The sequence below is a fragment of the Eucalyptus grandis genome, chromosome 2 (genome assembly GCF_016545825.1).
Source record: "Eucalyptus grandis isolate ANBG69807.140 chromosome 2, ASM1654582v1, whole genome shotgun sequence".
In the NCBI taxonomy this organism is placed as follows: Eukaryota; Viridiplantae; Streptophyta; class Magnoliopsida; order Myrtales; family Myrtaceae; genus Eucalyptus; species Eucalyptus grandis.
The window spans coordinates 29,771,255-29,792,944 of NC_052613.1; the positions used below are offsets into that span (position 1 = coordinate 29,771,255).

The following is a 21,690-nucleotide window of genomic DNA, read 5'->3' on the forward strand; positions in this document are numbered from 1 at the left end:
CTTTACTTTATTCATATTAGAGAAATTTTCAAAAATACTCTCATCTCTATCATATCCACTTCTCTGCTTTTGATAATTGTAGGATATTTCATCTTTAGAGAAAAATCCTCAACTAAAAGATCAAACTATCCCTTTTACTATGGAAATGTATTTTATGTGAAATTGCCAAATACAATATGCATGTCATTTTAATTGGCGCTTAAATATTGAGAATACTTTATATTAATTGGTTTATCATATCACGTTTACTATCGCGTGATGCAATTATTACTTGAAATTTTTTTCTCTTCTTTACCATAATATTTCTCTCCCTTTCTCTATCTCTCCCACCATATAGCCGATCACCATCACCATCTCGGTCCCTGAATCACACCGCCACTCCCCCAGTTGACCCCATCACAACCTCTATGAGTTTGCCTCCACCTTTGTCATGGCCTCGCTTGAAAATAGAGGCGTCAATCTCAAAGCAGCAACACTACTCAAAAAGATCTATTGTCGAGCTTGAGCAATTCTGCATGCACCAAGCTAAACGCTGTGATGGAGCTCGAGTCGAGCTCGATCCCACGATGGGCCGTCGTTGATGCTGAAGAGAGAGACAGAGACGAAGAAAGAGAGAGGCGACCACAGACGTTCGTTGATTGAAAGAGCGACGGTGCGGCGACTTATAGGGGCGGCTATCAAAGCTCGCTTGAAGCAGCGACCAACACATGGGTGGCTGGCTGGGCTTCTAGCCAATATTTGGTCTGGCCCAAGCCTTTAGGCCTGGAATTTCCAAGCCCGAAGAAAAAGCCTGAACCGGGAATGGACTACCTAGCCTGTCTATTATGATTTCGGGCTTTAGTGTTCGGGTCGGGCTTGGCCCAAAAGGTGGTGAACATTTTCAAAAATTGCAAATATTTTACTCCCTTTTAAGTGTCTTCTCCTTTTCAAAATTGCAAATAATTTTCACTCTTTTAACAGTACAATAAATCAATTTGTTAACTTGTAGAATTTTTTTTTAACTAGGATTACAAATATTAATGAATACTATAAGGATAATAAATAAAATACGAAAAAAAAAAATGATTGGTCAAGTCAATCCATTTCAAACTACACAATGCGAGGCCTCGAAGCCCAACCCCTTCTGAAATATACATAATAAAGCTCATATCCATCTTGATATATTTGGGATAAAGGTTTTCAAGTCAAGACAAACTTATTTACTTTCAGCCAAAGCAACGTTGATTTTATTTCACTTAAGTCACATGAGTGTCATGCTATGTCAACATCGTTTGCTTTTCTTCATGTAGGTAAATTTTAAACAATGCTTGTGGACAAAGAGTGAATATGTCACACAAGTACAAGCTAGAGATTTCTTATATCACCAAAAAAAAAAGTTTAGAATAAATATACCACAATAAATGTAATTTAGTCATTTTGATAGCTTTTACCCTTTTTATTTTCTCTCCTACCAATCTCACCTTCAATTTTCCTCACTTCTCCCAAATGGAAAAACTCTTCCAATTCTTTCCACATGCTTTCTTTCAACACCTTTTCTACATTTCCTAGCACAGGCTAAGGGTTTAAGTGAATGGATTCCCTTCTTAAAAGATGAAACTACATTTAGATTTGGTGGTGGGTAATCACTTTTTATTTGTATTGATTTTGAGGGGCTAGTGCCAATTGAACTTAAAAATCTCTTGATTAACTCTCTCGGAACAGATATAAACAGTAGGGATAAAGGTGGTACTAGTTAGAGATGACTATCCTTGTCTCAAACTTGTCAAAAATCCATCTCAATAACCTCATCCCCATTGAGTACCCAAATATGCCATTGTACTATTTTCATAAATAAATTTCTTGCATGGGTATATAATAAGCCACTTCAAATTTGCAAGCACAATCATTTTTCCAAAATTTGTGCATTGCATATCTTCAGCTAGAAAATTTATTGAATCTCAATATTAGATTGAAAAATATTTAAGATTGATATGATAGAGACATTGAAATATAACAATCCTAGAATAAGAAATCATGCTTGAAATAGTGTGTGCTGCTGAAAATTTTGGATAACCAATTTTTGTCTTGGACTTCAAAAATTATATAAGTAACCCTAAGTTTTTTAATAGGTGAAAGGCAATTTGGCAAATGATTTATTGAGTTCAAGTTTCGAGCTAATTATCCGATAAAATGAATTTTAGATCCGTCCATATCCTTGTAAGGTTCCAAAAATTTTGTATGTTGAATAAATAACCTTATGATTATAAATGAAATAATTACATTTTGTAATTAAAGTATATCAAGTTTGGGAATCGAATTTTTCCGACTATATAATCGCTGATCCTTCGAAACCTTATATGGTTTTTTACTTAGGGTGTCGACACACCCCACCCTTTTGACCCCCAAAAAAAAAACAAAAAACCATACCTGACCCGAGCTGAAGCATTCATGAGTGTGCTTGGTACGGCCCGACAGGAGACCTAACCCGTATACGGCCCAAACCGGACTCGTGGTTCGGGTCTGGATTCGGGTCTCTTTTATCTTCTTCTCCTTCTTCCTTCGCTCCTGCAGGCTGCTGCTCTGCTCTGCTTTGCTTGGCTTTATTCAGTGTTTTTCTACCAAAACACACGAAAAACTCACCTTCGAAGCCGGAAGCTCCCGAAGCCAAACTGAACCAAGCAAGATCAACGTCCAGTTGAGAGTCGAGACCCAACAAATGGAAAACGATTTTCTTCCGAATAGATTTATCGTGGCCGAAGAAGCAGAAGCAGATGAAGAAGGAGGAGGAGGTATACCAGGGCTCACTCGTGCGCGCCGCTTCCAGCTTCCGTCCTCCAATTCTACGGATCCTATGGCCTCCTCTTGTAAATCAGCCATCGCCACCATCTCATTCCCATCTCCCTCTTTCCAAATCCCAATGTCAACCCATGAAGGAAAAATAGAAAAAGAAAACCCATCATTCGCCGTCTTCGACCGACGATTGCGACAGCAACGGCGTCGTTCGGAATCGAGACCCGGAGGACGCCGGACGGTGAGAGGTGAAAGAATTTGAGTATAATGTAGTCGAGTAGAGAAGATGGGAATTTTTACTTTGTATTCACTGCATATTCAATGTACATTGTTCTGTATATAATACAATCTGTGTACAAGGAAAAGGTAAGTAAATATTCTATAATTGGAATTACAATCGGAATCCAATTGGATCCGATATTGAATGATCTTGAGAGATGCCGTGTATCTTCCAACACTCCCCCTCAAGCTGGTGGCTTGTATATGTCCAAGACGCCTAGCTTGCTCAGAAGATACGCGTGCTGGCTTTGACATAAAGGCTTGGTGAATATGTCCGCTGGCTGTTCTTCTGTTCGGATCCCCTGTGTTTCAATTAGCCCTTGTTGGATCTTCTCTCGTGTAAAATGGCAATCTACTTCTATGTGTTTCGTTCTTTCGTGGACTATCGGATTTGAGGCAAGCTTTATGGCTGCATCGTTATCACAAAACAATTTGGTTGGTCCTTCAAGCTGCACTCCAAGATCTTGAAGCAATCCACGTAACCACACTACTTCACATGTTGTTTTTGCCATAGCTCGATATTCTGCTTCTGCTGAGGATAACGAAACAGTCGGTTGTTTCTTCATCTTCCATGAGAGTAAAGAATCCCCTAACTTGATACAGAAACCTGTGATCGACCTTCTGCTCATCGGACATGTCGCATAATCTGCATCACAGTATGCAGTCATCTTCATATCACATTTCTTGGAAAGAAGAATCCCAAGGCCTGGGCATTTCTTCAAATACTTGACCACTTTGAGTGCTGCATTCATGTGGGACTGCTTCGGATTGTGCATGAACCGGCTAAGTGTCCGCACAAAGATAACTGATGTCCGCCTGGTCATGGTCAAATAAATAATTTTCCCAACAAGTTTTTGATAACTCATTGGATCTCTTAGTGTAGGGTCAGCTTCTTGAGAGATTCCAGCGTCATACTCTGCCGTGGTCAATTTGGTATTTTGCTCGATTGGAATTACAGCTGGCCTACACCCTGATAATCCAGCTTCTGATATGATTTCCAAGGCAAATTTTCTCTGGCTAAGAGATATTCCCTGGCTTGAACGAGCAATTTCTATTCCAAGGAAATATTTTGGTGACCCTAAATCTTTAATGTGAAAAGTGGAGTGCAAGTATTGCTTGAAACTATTGATAGCTGCCTCATCATTTCCCATGATCAATATATCATCTACATATATCATTAAATATATAGATGACGTACCTTTGGTCCATGTGAAGACAGCATAATCGAACTTTGATTGTCGAAACCCGGCAGCGATCAAGGACTCAAAGAATTTTGCATACCATTGTCTAGATGCTTGCTTGAGCCCATATAAGGATTTGCGGAGACGACACACTTTATCCTCCCCCTGTCTCCGTAAACCTGGTGGTATGTCCATATAGATTTCTTCATCCAGATCTCCATGTAAGAAAGCGTTGTGGACATCCATTTGGTGTAGTGGCCATTCTTGATAAGCTGCAACCGAAAGAAATGACCGGACCGTAGCATCTTTGGCAACTGGGGAGAAGGTCTCGTGATAATCAAAACCTTCCTTCTGTGTAAAGCCCTTTGCCACTAACCGTGCCTTGTACCTTTCAACAGAACCATCAGCTTGGTATTTGATTTTGTAGACCCACTTGCATCCTATAGGCTTGCGATGTGGAGGCAAACTGACAAGATCCCATGTCTGGTTATTTATCAGTGCTTGTAATTCTGATTCCAGAGCCTTTTGCCATCGTGGATCAGTGCTTGCTTCATGATAGGTTGAAGGTTCTCGTTCTTCAAAAATCCGAGCAATGCAACATCGATGCTCCTCAGATAAGCGGTCGAAGGAGACATAAGAAGAAATAGGAAAGAGAATACCTAGTGAATTCCTTACTCCACATACGTAATCCTTTGTCTAGGTTGGGGGACGCGTGGCTCGCCCTGATCTTCTTGGCTGGATGGCCTCAGAAGGGGATGGAAGTGCTGGTGTTTCCATCAGATTTTCAGAAGGAGATTCTGATGCAATCTCTTCTCCCAGGTGTTGATCCATGTCTTCTTCTAAGGGTGTTGTGCTCATGGCATCAGTCCCTGTATTGTCTAGATAAGGAACTAGAAAATATCCCTGATCACTATGTGGCTCTTCCATATGAGGAGTATCAGAATGTCGATATCTCTGCGCATCTGATTCTTGGATAGAGAAAGGAAACGAATCTTCTTGAAATTGAACATCTCTGCTGACGAAGAAGTCATTTGTGGATGGATCAAATACTCGATATCCTTTTTGTAGAGTCGCATACCCCATGAATATGCAACGGCGAGCCCGTGGACCCATCTTATCCTTGGGTCCAACTATAGAAGCGTAACATAGACATCCAAAAATTCTTAGATGATCAAGATATGGCTTCTTCCCAAAAAGAAGCTCGAAAGGACTTCGACCATTAAGAACCTTAGTCGGCATACGGTTAATTAGATATGCTGCAGTCAATACACATTCTCCCCAAAAAATATCTGGAATAGAACCCTGAAATTTTAGGGCCCGGGCAACTTCCAACAAGTGACGATGTTTCCTTTCCACCACTCCATTTTGTTGTGGTGTGTAAGTACAAGAGCTCTCATGTAGGATTCCTTGAGATGTCAGCAAGGACGTACACTCATAATTGAAGAACTCTCTTCCATTGTCTGTCCTAATTTTTTTGATAGATTTTCCAAATTGAGTTTTTGCCAGGGAAAGAAAAGTCTTTAAATGTGACACGACTTGACTTTTAAATTGCATAAGGAAAATCCATGTAGCTCTCGAATGGTCATCGACAATGGTGAGAAAGAAACGAGAGCCATCATGATTCGGTGTATGATATGGTCCCCAAACATCGATGTGAATCAAAGAGAGAATATCGGCCGCACGATTTTTACTTAATGGAAAAGAATTGCGTGATTGTTTGGCAAGGGGACAAATGTGACATTGAGGATATGGGAAAAAAGAACTATGACCCAATCTGGAATGGGAAATGAAATTTTTATCACTGGTAGTTAAATTACACAATGATTTATTATAAGGAAAAACATCTAAATTCTTGGCCGAACGTCTCCAGAAAAATAGTCCTTCAGATTGATCACCCCATCCTATCAATTTCCCAGTCAAAGGGGCCTGAAAATGACAACCATGAACATTGAAGGAAATTTGACATGAATTTTCCTTACAGGCTCTAGACACAGATATAAGATTGAACTGGAATTCAGGGATATAAAGGACATTTGTGAGAGTGATTTCAGGACTAAGATTGACTGATCCAGTTATAGTGACTTTAGCAATGCTTCCATTTGGTAATTGCACTATAATAGGACTATCCAACTTATCATTAACAGTAGCAAATAATCCCTTCTCACATGCAATATGATCACTAGCTCCAGAATCAACTATCCAAGTACTTCTCGATATATTATTCAATTGGCAATGAGAAATACCTGTAAAGCTGCTTCCTTTCTTTTGAACATCCAATTTTTGCAGTGCTTGCATCAATTGCTCATATTCTCCATGAGTGATGGGTTGATTTGGACCACCTTGTCCAGTAAGCTGGTATGCTGCCGCTGAAATTTCCTTTCCCTTTTTTTCTCCAGGTCTCCCATGTAATTTCCAGCAATTTTCTACAGTGTGATGGGGACGTCTGCAAAATTCACAATATAATTTTCCTTTGCCCTTTGAATTTGGCCCAAAATAATTAGGCCCATAATTACTCGGCCCATACGAATTTGATCCGTAATTCTTCGAAGCAGGCCCAAAAGAATTAGGCCCATGTTGAGTCAGCCCATGAGGCTTTGAAAACTCCCCACCGTTGGATCCTTTAATGAAGAGTCCATCGTCACCGTCGAGATCTCCATAGGTTCGCGCGCCTTTTGGACCGTCCGATCGTTGCATGCGATCGTGGCCGTCCGTTGCAGTCCCTTTAAAGGACTTCTAATCCGCGAACCCTAGGTTCGATTCGCGTCTCCTTTGCGATCCCCTTTCTGCTCTTGCGGCAAGAGCTAGGGTTTCCGCCCCCTTTCCCTCCATCGATGCGAGCCTCTGGTTTTCTTCTTGCACAGCGAGTTGAAAAATACGCCCGATTGAAGGCGCAGGCTCCATCGCGAGAATTTGTGACCTGAAATGGAGGTAAGAATCATTGAGAATAAGTAGGAAACGAGTCGCCTTCTCTCTGTCTCTCATCTCCTTGTACTGTTGAAGGGTGGCTTCGGGTCCATTGAGTTTTTCCTCCGCTGCCTCAAGCTCATTCCAGAGAGCCGACAGCTTGTTGAAGCACGTTGTCACCGACGTGTTTCCCTGCTTCAGTTTGGATAGGGCTTGATGGAGCGAAAAAATTTTCGCCCGATCCAGTTTTCCGTACATCTCTCTTATTATCCCAATATGTTTTGGAATCTTCTGTCGGAGGTAACCCAGCTGTTATTTCTGGGCTGACGCAGTTGCCAATCCACGTTCTTACCAACTGGTTGCATTTTTTCCATTGTCGCGCTAATCTTTCCTCTGTTGGAACCGGGATGGTTCCGTCGATGAATCCCTCCTTATCCTTTGTTATGAGGGCTCGACGAAATTCCCGTGCCCAATTCGAATAATTTTCAGGTCCTGTGAGAGGGTGGCTGATTAGCCGCAACTCAGGTCCGTCGATGTTGGAGACGTACAACGCGTCGCCGGGTTCTGGGCGACCCATGGCGGCCGCGAAGGGAAAGGGTACAAATCCTGTTGGAAAGCCTGGATTATTTGAGGACTGACCCATATTCGCACTTCCTAATCCACCCGTCTGCTCAAGGCCGGTGGCTGAGCCTGCTCCGGTTTCGGTAGGTAGGCCTCCATCGACCCGCATGCCTTGGTAGCCCGGCTGTGATGTACCTGGGTTTAGTCCCTGGATCCAGGGGTAAGGCATCCACTGATAAGGATACCCCGAAAGAGGTAGCCTGGATTGAGCCCGAGCCGGAATCATTTGCCCGCGTGTGTCCAGACATGGAGGAGACCACGGATGGGTCTGATGGTGCTGCGTTCCTTTCTGATTGATCTTCAGTGGGCGAGGTAAGCTCTTGTGGGTCTGTCATGATGAATTCTGTTTTGCAGATGAATACAGAAGAGAATTCCTTCCAGACGTTGTTCTGTTTTGCGAATGTCGCAGCAACAAGAACAGAAAAAAATTGGAAGGCAATTCGATCAACAATACGGAAGCTAGATTGGGATCAGAAGCCGCTCTGATACCATGAAAGAATTTGAGTATAATGTAGTCGAGTAGAGAAGATGGGAATTTTTACTTTGTATTCACTGCATATTCAATGTACATTGTTCTGTATATAATACAATCTGTGTACAAGGAAAAGGTAAGTAAATATTCTATAATTGGAATTACAATCGGAATCCAATTGGATCCGATATTGAATGATCTTGAGAGATGCCGTGTATCTTCCAACAAGAGGACTGGTTCAGTGGAGGAGGAGTGGGCGGTGGCCGTAGCGACGAGAGACGGTGCTCGGTGCTCCTACAGATTTGAAGGAGCGTCGACTAGGATGGAAAGAGGACAGGACGGGGGTTATCGTGGAGACGGGAGGAGAGAGGTGGAATTTTACAGATTTCTCTGGGCGGGTCTATTGCTTTTCGATTCGGTTCGGGTTGAACCGTAATGATACCCGAACTTTTTTAACTTTTACCGGAAACAGAACGAGGCCCGATCTCAAAAGGCCCTTTTTTTTCTGTTCATCCAATCTCTTGTCGCTAATATATTTTGGAAATAAAAAAATTTACTAACGTGATCAAACAGATTTTTATTTTTTTTCTATTCTAGAGAACAAAAGAACAGAAAAATTTAGGAACAAAATTTTTACCTAACAAGCCTAAGTAGACCCAAAACCCCACTTACATTCCTTAAAAAATAAAGCGTTTGAGGTCATTTACACCCTCAAAAATCACTTTCTTTATATTTTCTTTGCCTTTTGTTCAAGCTCTCATGGTTTCTTTGCACACCCCTAATGACCGAAGGAAATCCATCCTCCCTCAAGACCACTAATTTTGTTCAAGTACCTCTCCGTGGGGTTAACACCACTTTCCACCTAAGGAGGGAGAGGGCACAGCCGGGCCTTTCAGCACCGACCTCTTCCATCTCTAGCACCTCGGGAGTTAACCCGGTGAGTAACCAGTTTCCTGACCCCTTTGCAGGGGCGAGGGTGTAACTCCACCCTCCAAAGAGCCCATTGATTGGACACCCCAGTTTGAGTCCAGGGATTCGGGGACTCACTGGCACTAAGGGACTCCCACCCCATGCAGGTTCTCCTTGCAATACCAACGTTTAACAGTTTAAGGACATATTCAAGTCTAACCCCGCCACATTGTGATAATAAAAACTTCCAGTAAAAGTTCAATTAAATTTTAAAATTTCAAAAAAATGCAATCAAATTCGAAAATTATTCAATTTACACATTCAAGTACTTTTATCCAATTTATCTGACAAAAAATGTCAATTTATTAATTTTAGATATTTTTTGGCACCGCGTTGAGAACATAGGTGGAGGATTTTAAGGGGACACCACGCTGCCACCCTGCTTTTGCCAACAATGGCCATTGACCCTCATTAGGGACTCAATGAGAACCACCGACTCTCACTTGGCCAAACCTGGGTGAGGGTTCCTAGGCCCTAGCACAATGATGGAGGAGGGCTACGTGGTGGTGCGCGAGGGCGAGAGCTCGCCAGATGTTTGAGTGGTTTCTACCCTCGCAGGGGTGGTGCCACAGCTCGTTATGCATGATTTTGTTCCTCACGAAGCTCTATCTTGAGCTCTAATTTCTTCAAATCAGGGTAGTTGTCATCATTGTACTCACAAAAAATTATAAAAATGAACGAAGTTGATGGAACATTTTCGAATGACAAGAAATAGAGACCTCGAATCTTATCAGAGTGAGGATTTACCAAGAAATTACAAAAGGAAAAATCAAACAGAGACCATTGAAAATTGTTAGAGTAAGGATTTTCCAAGAAAAATCAGGGAAAGATTAGAAATTGATGAAGGAGGAACACAGATGGTGTGCTCGTCTCCTTCGTTGGTGAAGTCACCATGCGTGAGCTCAAGGGCCGACAAACTCTATTTACCGCACGATCCTCGCAGGGTGGCGGGGGCGAATAGTCATGCCACCGCCGTGCAGCACGAAGATCAACGACCCTCGACGGCGGACCACCCCTTCACCAAACACCCCAGCCCACATGCATCTCTCTCGCCGCGTTCTATGTTATCGTTCTTTTTGAATTTTTGGCTTTTCGTTGTTTGTTTTTGTTTCTTTTTAGCATTTTTATTCCTGACGTGGCTCCCCTTTCTTGCCTTGTCAATGCCACGTGGCCTTGGGAAGTTTTTTAAAAGACATGTCACTATTTTCCATCAAACAAATTGAGGAAATAATGGAGGTACTTAATTGTACAAGGGACAAGTTTTGGACCTGATTGTACTTTTTTAATGTTTTAGAATTCAAATTACACTTTTACAATAAGTTTTAAGGCTTTTCGTCTGCGTATCCCTTAAATTTAAATGTTTTGAAGCGAGTAAATCAATGAAATGGTTTCTAATTTATGACGGCACAAGAATTTATGTATAGAAACTCAACGATCAATGAAGTCAACAAATATTATCTTCAAAGTTGATGTTTATCGCAATCAATCCATGAACATACCTCTTTTTAAGGGATAAGTAATTATCAAAAAAATACTAAATCTATTGTATGGTGGTCAATTTAGTTCTAAATTTTTCAGTTTTATTAATTTAGTTTCAAACATTTTCGTGTATTGCAAATGTAGTCTTCCATCCAATTTTGACCAGAAATCAATGACGTAACAATCCAATTAGCATTAGCCGTCCTACATGGTATGGTTGATAGTGATTTTAATGATTTTGCAATTTCTTTTCGATTTTCTGATTTTTTTCTTTTTAATTTTCTTTCTTTTTTCTTATTTTCCCCTATTTCCCTCCGTGGGTCACGAGCCTCAATGATGCCCGGCAAAGGTCGTCAACCACACGTGGGGGCATCCCCACCATTGTTCTAAACTCAACGACTGGCAAAGGAAAACAGGAAAAACACGAATAAAAGAGGAAAAAAATCAGAAACTTGTAAAATAAATTACAAAAATCGTCCACGCCAGTGCCATTTGTATCAAGGAGGATGGCTGACATCTATTTTTGGTTAAAATTGCTAGAAGAACTACGTTGACAAATTCTCAAAAGGCTTATGATTAAATTAGCCAAAATTAAAAAGTTTATAATTGAATCGACCATTTAAAAATTTTAAATAATTATTCCTCTTTTTAAGACCACTATAAAAAGAAAGAAATAGTGAATAGCAAGTATTATAATTGTGAAGTTTTATTCCTTATAAACTAGAGACACCGGCGTGGAAATTAAGAGTCATAAAATAGCCGGCAAATCTTAACTTTATCTAAATTCTGATTTGTGGATTAAGCAGGATTGCTCACCACAAGCAAAGGGAGCCTCTTGAGTTTGACCTCAGGAGGGCCCCACAAAATGGGCTAAGGTCCAATAAAAAGAGCAAAAATTGTTTTCCACGTAACATCACTTCTCGATAACTTTGAAATGATTTAAGGAATATCTATGAATTTTTCGAACACTCGTGACTTTCTATTCATTGTATTGACATTGATACCACTAGATCTTTTAAATAACAAATTTGACCTCAATTAATTTTACAAGTGCAAGAGTCACAACGAAAGTAATTTGTCTAATTATGTTACGACCTAGTTTGACAAGGGCAATGAGTTATATAGCACGGGGTAGATAGCCTAGACAAGAAGCGACTCCTAGCAAGTTACTAGGAAGACAAATGAGTAAGAATGAACCAAATTGTGCATCAAATAAAGCGAGACGATTTCGTTGTGTATGTGTGTGTAAAAGCTGAAATTAACTTACAAATATGCCTTTTGATATGATGATAAGTTTTGCATTGCAACCCCAAAGCTAAGTGTACTTAGGTGAGAAAACTCTAAAGATGGGTGACCTCTTGGGAAGGTTGCCACCTAACACTTATTTGCATTTAATTTGAATAAACATACTTGCATAGGATATAAAAGTTAAATAAAATGATTGGATCACTTTAAAGATTAAGTACAAACTCTAACTTGTCTAATAATGTTTCATACCTTCCTTTTGTTTCCCTTATTGTTCTGAAGTCTAGCTAATTTTAGTATTCATAAAGAAATTTGAGAGAGTATTCATGCGACAGAAGAACAGCCCAAGTGACATAACTTGACACAGAGGGACACTTAAGTGCCATAACTTCAAAATAATACACTTGAGTGCCAGTTTTAAAGTTAAATTGAACACTTAAGTGCCACTCTGTGAAAATCCGACCAAATGGCTGATGTGACAACTTTCGGTGAGTTTGGTCCAAAATGGCGTCATTTTGCACGCCGACGTGGCGAAGAGAATGCAAAAACGCCGTTTCGTGTAAATAATAATATAAAAATTAATTAAATTAGATTTAAACTTAATTTTATTTAAAATATTCAAAAAAATTAAGAAAAATTAAGAAAAATTAAAAAAAATTAAGAAAAAATTATTAAAAAAAAAAGGGGGAAGGTCGAACGGGCGGCTAAGGGCGAGCCCTTGCCGCCGCCGCCTCCCGCCTCGTCGCCGGCCCTTCCCGGCCGAGGGCCTCGACCCTCGCCCCAAATCTCGGGGGAGGGCTTGCGTGGGCGAGGGTCGCGGGCCCTCGCCGCCTCCCGCCGCCGCCAGAAGGGCCGGCGACGGAGTGGGGAGGGTCGGCCGTGGTCACCGGGCCTTGGCCGGGGGCCCACGAGGCCGACCGACCGGCAGCGGGCCCGCGAGCCCTCGCCCGGATCTAGGACGAGGGCCGCGGCCCTCGCTACGATCCGGCGATGGCTCACGGCCCTCGCCATCGGTCGGCCGAGGGCCGGCAACCCCGGTCGACCCTCCCCCACCGTCACGCCCTTCCCGGCGACGGCGGCGCGAGGGCTCGAGTCCTTAGCCGCCCCGTTCAACCTCCCCCTCCCTTTTTTAAAATTTTTAATTTGTCTTATTTTTTAAATTTTTTGAATATTTTAAATAAAATTAAGTTTAAATCTAATTTAATTAATTTTTATATTATTATTTACACGTAGACACGAAACGGCGTCGTTTTTGCATTTTCTCCGCCATGTCGGCGTGCAAAAACGACACCGTTTTGGACCAAACTTCCAGAAAAATTGCCACGTCAGCCATTTGGCCGGATTTTCGCCGGAGTGGCACTTAAGTGTTCCATTTTACTCGACATTGGCACTTAAGTGTACCATTTTAAAGTTATGGCACTTAAGTATCCCTCCATGCCAAGTTATGGCACTCTAGGTGTCCCAACCTCATATTCATGCCTACCTAATGGGGGCAAAGTCTCTATTAGGCAACTAAGGAGATATCCTCAGGCTTATAATAAGTTGGGTTCCTTCTACTGATAAGCTAATTTTTTGGAACAAGTTCTTCCACTCATTGTAATGCATTAACATGTTATTAGAGCTACTCCTTGGGCGCCACCTTTTGGCACTTTATCCTCAAGGTTGCGGTCCCTTGTCAATAACCTAACACATCGGCCTGGAGGCCTTTCTACGAGCTCACAAATTCCTTGAAGAAGGGGAGAATGAGTTCCACATCAAGCAACTAAAGAGATATTTTGGTCTTATAATGGATTGAGTTTCCTCTCTTGGTAAGTTAATTTTTTGGGATGAATTCTTCCACCCATTGTAACATATCATGTGCTCCTCCTGTGGCACTCATTTTGCATGTGTAATTACAAGCACAACAAAGATACGACATGGCATACCCTGAGGCCCTCATTTTACACATAAGTTTTAAATTATTCGATTAGTACATTCACTTAATTATAAGATAGAAAAGTAATCTTATTTTGTATAAAGTTTAAAGTTTGTAATATATTCCAATATTTGATGTTTTGAATTGAGTAAATTGACAAGATATAGACGTTTCTATGTAACTTATAATAGTAATAGTTAGATATGTAATTCCTATTACTTCTTTTGGTCTTCATAATTCTTGCCACTTTAATATACATCAATACTAAATTTTAAAACAACTGGTTATTCATTTATAACTTGAGTTATTTTATTCTTATATTTTTTTATTTATAACTTGAGTTATTTTATTATTATATTTATTTCATGCGTTCTAAATACTGTTCACTCATTTATTTTATTTTTGTAGAATCTTAAGAATAAAAATATAACACAATTTATTTATCCATAGAATATGCACAATTAATTCAACCTATTTCCGGCTTTTGAAATCAGATTGTTTCAAAAATATTGTATACAATTCAACCAACTCCACTTGATTAAGATTGAGAGTAAAAACAAAACCTAGATTTATATCAAGATACACTTATTTTGAAATCAAAATATTTGAAGGAGTCAATAAGGATAAGGTTCTTGAGTTTTAGCTTGTTAGTTTGTTGTATCACCCCCATTTTCTTTCATTTGAAAATTAAAATAAAATTCAAAAATAATAGATAAAGAGAAATGATCTTGAATATTAACTCAGAACATTAGAAAAAGATTGAAACAAAACTATGCAAAGAAGACGCGCAAAATAAGCAAATCCACCTACTCTAAAATAATATAAATTCGAATAACGAGATAACATAACAAAAGTAGATTTTTTTTTTTAATTTATGTATTTTTATTCATGCTTTTGAAGTACATTCAATTAAACATAACTTATTTCATTCAAAAGAAACCGCTTTGTTGAAATTAAAAATGTAAATAGAGACCCGTTTAATTCAAAATTGAAAAATACATTAAAGAGACCGACTTAAAGAAGCAATGGATAAAGTGAGCTCTAGCTTATTGGGGTAACAAAGTAAACATAAAACACATTGTCTTCCTACTCCTTCCGATCCAGATTTTTTTATAGATGTACCCAATGAAAAAGATGGAAAATCAGTTTTACTAAATTGTATGCGTTTTTGTGCAATAGGATATTATCATACAACAGCAGAATGAACGTGATAAACATAGATGAAAATTCATTTAAATTTTAGCAGACTGAAATTTCAATTGATAACTTAGCACATTCGAAAAATTCGAAAAAATGATGAAGTTGCCAAGACAGATAAACAAACTAAAAATGAAAATATAAGCTCCATAGAATTTAGTCATCAAATTCATTATACGGTTACTCTCCATACCCCTATTAGGATCGATATTATCTACATCAAAACACTATTTAGACTTAACTTTATCTATTTGTATTTCCCCTATTTATCTTTATCTATTTGTGTTTCCCCTATTTCTCAAATATGATATTATAAAATATTTATTTTCTCTCTCTCTCTCTCTCTCTATATATATATATATATATATATATATATATTATTGTGAGTCTCCTTAAATTATGATATTTTAATTTTACCAAGAGATAAAAATAATTATCCAATAAATCTCCTCTATCCTATTAATCATAATGTGCTATATGTATCATTGGTGGCGCTACTAATAATAATACAATATATATATATATATATATAAAGAGATCCGACTAGATCAATCTCTAATTTCATACAAATCTTAATTTTGCTATATATGTTCCTTTTTTTTAGCTTAAATATTTTAATCGATGTTGTTCAAGCACCATAACAAATTTCACAGTGGTTGCATATCGAAACGATTTAGCAATTAAACTTTCGAATTCCTTATCCTGCTACATGTAATACATTTTGGTGCTTGGTAGTAGATCAACAGTTCCATAATTCTATCTTACATGTTACAGTTTAAAGATTGAACCCTTCACTTTTGTATTTAACACATCAAATCTCCTATCTAATCTATTCTTTTAGAGATCTTGATTCTAGATCTGTCAAATTAGGCTCAAATGACTAAGAATTGATTCTATGTCGTCTTCTAGATAAGTGAGAAGCAAAAATGTAGGGACCGCAAAAAGAGGAAGAACACAAGACTTTTGCTTGTATGAGATAACCTACTTCAACAATGTCTCACGAATAGGATGATTAGGAAACAAACCCATAACATTTTTGAATTGGAATTCGATCAATTCATCACAATCGCAAAAATTAAACTCAAGGCTAAGGATAACGTTAACGTCCGGTTTGCCAGAATCGTCATCTTTCATTTTGAATATTTAGTAAATATATTCTTATATTATCTTTCATTTTATTTTATTTTGTTATAAGAACCCCAGACCACAGAATCGCCCTTCTTCATTCTCTCGTCGAGCCAAAAGAGAAGAAAAATTAAAAAATGGGGAAGTTCAGTTTCAAGAGCCTCATGGCCGCATTCGCTGTTGCGATTTTCGTGTGGTGCATAAGTTGTTGTGAGGTTTGCAATGCTAGAGAGGTTACTGATCGGAGATCCCATGCAGCAGCCGCCGCCGACGATTCTAGCACAAGGAGCTCTTTATGGCTGTGGAGAGGACGCTGGAGGATTCCTCACTTCCCTCTTCCCCCTTTCCCCTTCTACCGTCCGTGGCCTTACTTGCCCCTGCCCCGTTGGCCCTATTTGCCCCGCCCCCGCCCGGTTGACCCACGTCACGATCCCCATCGCCAAGGCCATCACCATGGTCCCCCAAAGCAAATACCACCACCAACACCAATGGTGGACCCGACATTGCCGCCACCAGTATCAGTATCACCAGTGGCAGAGCCAACACCATCACCACCCCAAGCACCGATAGCCAATCCCATACCTCCGACTTCACTACCACCTCCGGCATCACCGACACCATCGGCTGTGCCAACACCACCGGATTCACCAACATCTCCACCATCACTGATACCACCGGCAGTACCAACACCTCCAGTAGAGCCAACACCTCCGGCTTCACCGGCATCACCGGCACCAAAGGCAATGCCAACACCCTTGGCTTCACCAACACTTCCGGTGCCAACACCTCGGGCACCACCAACACCATTAGTGCCAAGCAACTCTACCACCTTCAACGTGCTAGATTTTGGCGCCAATGGCAATGGGAACACTGATGATACGAAGGTCATACACTTGTGCTCTACCTCATTTTCTATACCTTATACTCTTTATGCTGTTCTAGAAATGTCCTTTAAATATCATGTGATATTTGTTTAGAATGCATCACTAAAAGAAAAGAAGATGAAACCCTAATCTATGATGCAAAATAAGTATCCCAAGTAGCACCATGCCTCGCGTCATTAAACTAAACACTAATGCCTAGAGGGTTCTAAACCTTAAAAGCTTTTGAATAATCTTGCCAAATCACTTGAGTAGCCAAGTTCAGTAATCAAAATCTAATCCGAAGCCTTGCTTAACTGAGAAGGCACTAGTCAACGTAAGTCTAACCATTAATAAAAAACCTAATTGCTCCATGATCTCTTGCTGACGTTAAGATTTAGCTAGATAAGCAATTGAAGTTTTTATTTTCCTTCTGTTGCGTCTCACAGGCATTCCAAGATGCATGGGCAGCTTCATGCAACGTGGAGGCATCAACGATGGTGGTTCCTGCAAACCATGTCTTCCTTGTTGGGCCCATCTCGTTTGTGGGTGAACACTGTCAAGAAAACATTATACTCCAGGTACAGATATAGCACAATAAATGAGAGGGGAAATATTAGAATTGCGCATTCTTTTTATTAATTTGTTCAGATAACACAATTGCACAGGATCTCAAAAAAAAAAAAAAAAAAAAAAAAAAACCTTTTGCTGTAATCCGTCCTGATCAACACTAACACGGTTTGGTTTAAATATTTTTTCAGCTAGACGGGACGGTAGTTGCTCCGACGGATCCCCAGGTTTGGGGTGGCGAGCATTGGCTTCACTTCGACAAGCTGAGTCGCTTCACATTGCAAGGAAGCGGAACCATCGACGGCCGAGGCCCCGTTTGGTGGCGCCGCTCACGGTCTGAGGATCTCAATGATGATCTTCTCGATGTCGATAATGATGCCGACGATGGAATGGACTTCGAGGACGCCGATACACAGGTGACAAACGCCTTCGACGGTGGCTTCCGCTCTGCTAATTAAAGATGTTTCAATTTGACGCCACTATTTTTTTGTGTTTCGACTCCACCAGATTCTTTAAACCGTCAATAAGATGCTAATTTTTCTTAAAAATGCCATGTTAATAACAACAAATAAAATTTCCGAATTATGAACAAGCGCATATTCTTGAGATGAAAAAATCTCGAGATTCCTATAGTCCATGATTTTTGTGTGTTTGTCGTCTCTAATTCCGTTTATTCTTGCATTTGACTTATTAAGAAGTATATTTTAGCATTATTTTTCGAGTTTTTTTTTTTTAATTTACCTTATGATTTAATTGCAAAAAGTTTTACTTGAATTCGCACATGATTTTGATTTCCTTGGACTTATTTGTATTACAATTGGGAAGTAATCACTATACTATATCCGTGTCGTTGGGTTTGGGCAGGTACCATATGCCTTTTCTTGCAGAATCATTGCTTGAGAATTCGACTAATCGTGTTTCCATGTCTACTCTTTTGTCGAACTTGTGGCAGGCGAAAGAGGAGTTGAGTTCAATGCCCCGGAACAAACCGACCGTAATAGCCACGAACCGATCATCCTTAGCTATAATCGCCTGACTTTTTTCCAAATCGTGTGATCATGCAGAAGATTGATGTGGATCTCCTCTTCTTTTTCATGGCTTTGGTTGATCAGGCAATGAAATTCGATCACTGTCTCAATGTCACGTTCAGCGGCATCAAGATCCAGAACAGCCCAAACTTCCACCTCACGTTCGACCACAGCGTCGGCGTTCTCGTGCGCGACATGAGCATTTCGTCCCCGGGCGACAGCCCCAACACTGATGGGATCCACCTTGGGAACTCCCAAGACGTGACGATCCACGATGCTACTCTCGCCTGCGGTAACCACAATTTCCGCGAAAGTTTCTTTGGAAATGCATAGATATTGAATGTTACGTTTCTTCAATTTAGTAGAATGTTCGATTTAGATTCTGTTACCATGTTTCATACAGGGGACGACTGCATTTCGATCGTCAGCGGATGTTCCAACATTCACATACACGATGTGCACTGCGGTCCGGGGCACGGGATCAGCATCGGAAGCCTAGGAAAAGACCACTCTAAAGCATGTGTGCACAACATCACCGTTGAAGACGTCGATCTGCAAGGGACAACGAACGGCGTTAGGATAAAATCGTGGCAGGTAAAAGGAAAAAAAAGAAATTTGCGTCCTCAACAACATTAAAACATGAACAGCCTTGGAAATTGACAATTTATAATACCCTAGCTTTTTTTATGTCTTTTTACGAATGAATTGTGTCCGATGCAGGGTGGGTCAGGATCCGTTTATGGAGTGAAGTTTTCAAACATTCGAGTCTCCGAGGTCCGATGGCCCATCATCATCGACCAGTACTACTGCGATCACGCGACGTGCACGAACCAGTCATCGGCCGTGGCGGTGCGAGACGTCGCTTACGAGCACGTCTCAGGGACGTACACGGAGAGGCCAGTGGACTTGGCTTGCAGCGACAGCGTGCCTTGCGAGGAAATCACCCTGTCGGCGATAGACTTGAGGCCATCATCGCAGAAGCCCCCCTCTCATGACGACGGCCCCTTCTGCTGGCAGACCTTCGGGCAGCTGACCACGCCGATCTCCCCGCCAATCGACTGTGTGCAGATCGGGAGGCGGTCTAGCAACGGGATTGGGTCGGGTCAAGACTCATGTTAGAGATTATATACATATATAGTTTTCTCTTACGGAGTCTCCTTTGCTTGCTGACCCCGTTTACATGTCGTCGGAGTTTTGTTTAGGGACATCTACGCTTTCATTTAGATATTTCTATAGGTTTGCTTCCTTGTTTCAAAGCAAGAGCTTTAAGAGGCTTGGCAAATGGTGTGTGCAAGGGGTGCCGTTCCCACTCTCATTTCACCCGCCGACACTAGCGGTGATAGATTATATTAATTATAGCTAAATTTCATACTAATTATGATTAATTTGTTATATTTTTATGTAATTCTAACACCAATTACAATATTTTGGCATAATTATATATTATAGCATATAATGTACTAAAAGATATTGACATAAAGATAATTGTGTTGTATACAATCATTATTATGTTGAGAGCGTGTTTGTTTCACAAAGTACTCAAGATTTGGAAAACATTTTCCGAAAAATGATCACTTGTATCGCTTAAAAAATTTAATGAATAAAAATATTTTCATCACCCACAAAAATAGTTAGTCATAAACTGTTGTTGATAACGAAAAAAAAAGTTTTATTAACTAATTTTTCTAAGCGATATAACCAATTAATTTTGCAAAAAATATTTTTCAGATCTTGAGTTTTTCATGAGATAAACACACTCTAAGAAGTATTCAAAAGTAATAGTAAGGATATATCAGTTCCATACTATTAAGTATGATTATCTAAATGTTGCATAAGGCAATCTTATATTACTCATAGTGAATAATATCTTAATTACTAGTTTATAAATAGTTATATATTTGTTAATTCAAGCTTACTTCTACTTACGTAACAATAATTTTAGTTCTAATGACTATAATGTATGATATCTTCATAACGTGTATGGGTATTACACTCATGATTGCCTAAGGGCGCGTTTGGGAAGGTTTTTGGGGAAAGTCCTTGAAAAAATGTAAATACCCTTGAGCTAAATGAACTTTTCAAAATGCAAATTGTGTTTGGTAAATCGTATTTTTAAAAGTCCATTATGAAGTATCTTTGAGTAAAATAGTGTTTGGACAAATTAACTTTGCAAAAACCTTTTGTTATTAAAAAAAAAGGAAAAAAAAAATGAGAGTTGGCCGGCCAAGGGCTTGGCCGGTTACCACCGACAAGGGGCAGGCAGTCCGGCAAGGGGAGGACACGGCACAGCGAGGGTCGTTGCGACCCGAATCGCACAATCTAATCGTGATCAGGGTCGCTGCAACCAGCTCGAGCAGCCCCAGCGACTTCCGCACGAAGCTCGCAGCAACCGTCCAGGGAGGGTCACAACGACCCAGATCATGAGATGCTATGTGCTTATCTTTTAATTATGATAGTAGATATTTGATTAAATTACAATACCTAATAATATATGTGTGGTGCATTAAACTCATGAATCACGATTTAACTAATTGAAATGATGATTATTATAATCCCTCCAATTCTGAATTTAGGAATAATATTTAAATTCTGATGCTATCGGCTTCTTCTTATAGATGTTGCCAATGAATACAAACCTGTGTAATAAGTATTACATTACTTAAACCAAATACCATAATAATTATTACAATTGTGTTATATTACGGTGAAATGGCTATTACGGTACATCTTTTTTCCATTACTGCAAACTACAGGAAAAACGGCTGGTCAAGCCCTAAGGCAACTAAACAGCTTGCCATACCGAGTTTTGTCGCCTTACATTAAATTTAAGTGAAAAAAAAAAGTTATATTTTCTTCGCCATTGACTCAATTAATGGTGGGACAATTTTAAACCTATGGCAAGAAATATGTTCATGATCTTAGATTAGAACTAAAGCAACGAAATCACGATTATGTCGTCATAGATCAGGCTTAAGCCACAAATTCATACTTTATCGCAGTTGAGGATAAAAATTCCTCCCACCTACAGCAACAAAATAAAACTAAGTCGTCTTAGGTTTGACCCAAGACAACAAAA

The 21,690-nt window shown here is 39.9% G+C and overlaps 1 protein-coding gene across 1 annotated transcript; it reads left to right on the forward strand.

Moving 5' to 3' along the window:
- The first annotated feature begins 8,081 nt into the window (after positions 1 to 8,081).
- LOC104434951 (polygalacturonase At1g48100-like) lies at positions 8,082 to 19,733 on the forward strand. Its single transcript, XM_039306457.1, has 8 exons — positions 8,082 to 8,204; positions 16,978 to 17,040; positions 17,466 to 17,597; positions 17,778 to 17,920; positions 18,556 to 18,580; positions 18,699 to 18,906; positions 19,018 to 19,208; positions 19,335 to 19,733. Exons 1-8 carry the CDS (start codon positions 8,088 to 8,090, stop codon positions 19,731 to 19,733), a joined length of 1,278 nt encoding a protein of 425 aa, XP_039162391.1. The 5' UTR covers positions 8,082 to 8,087.
- Positions 19,734 to 21,690: the final 1,957 nt, after the last annotated feature.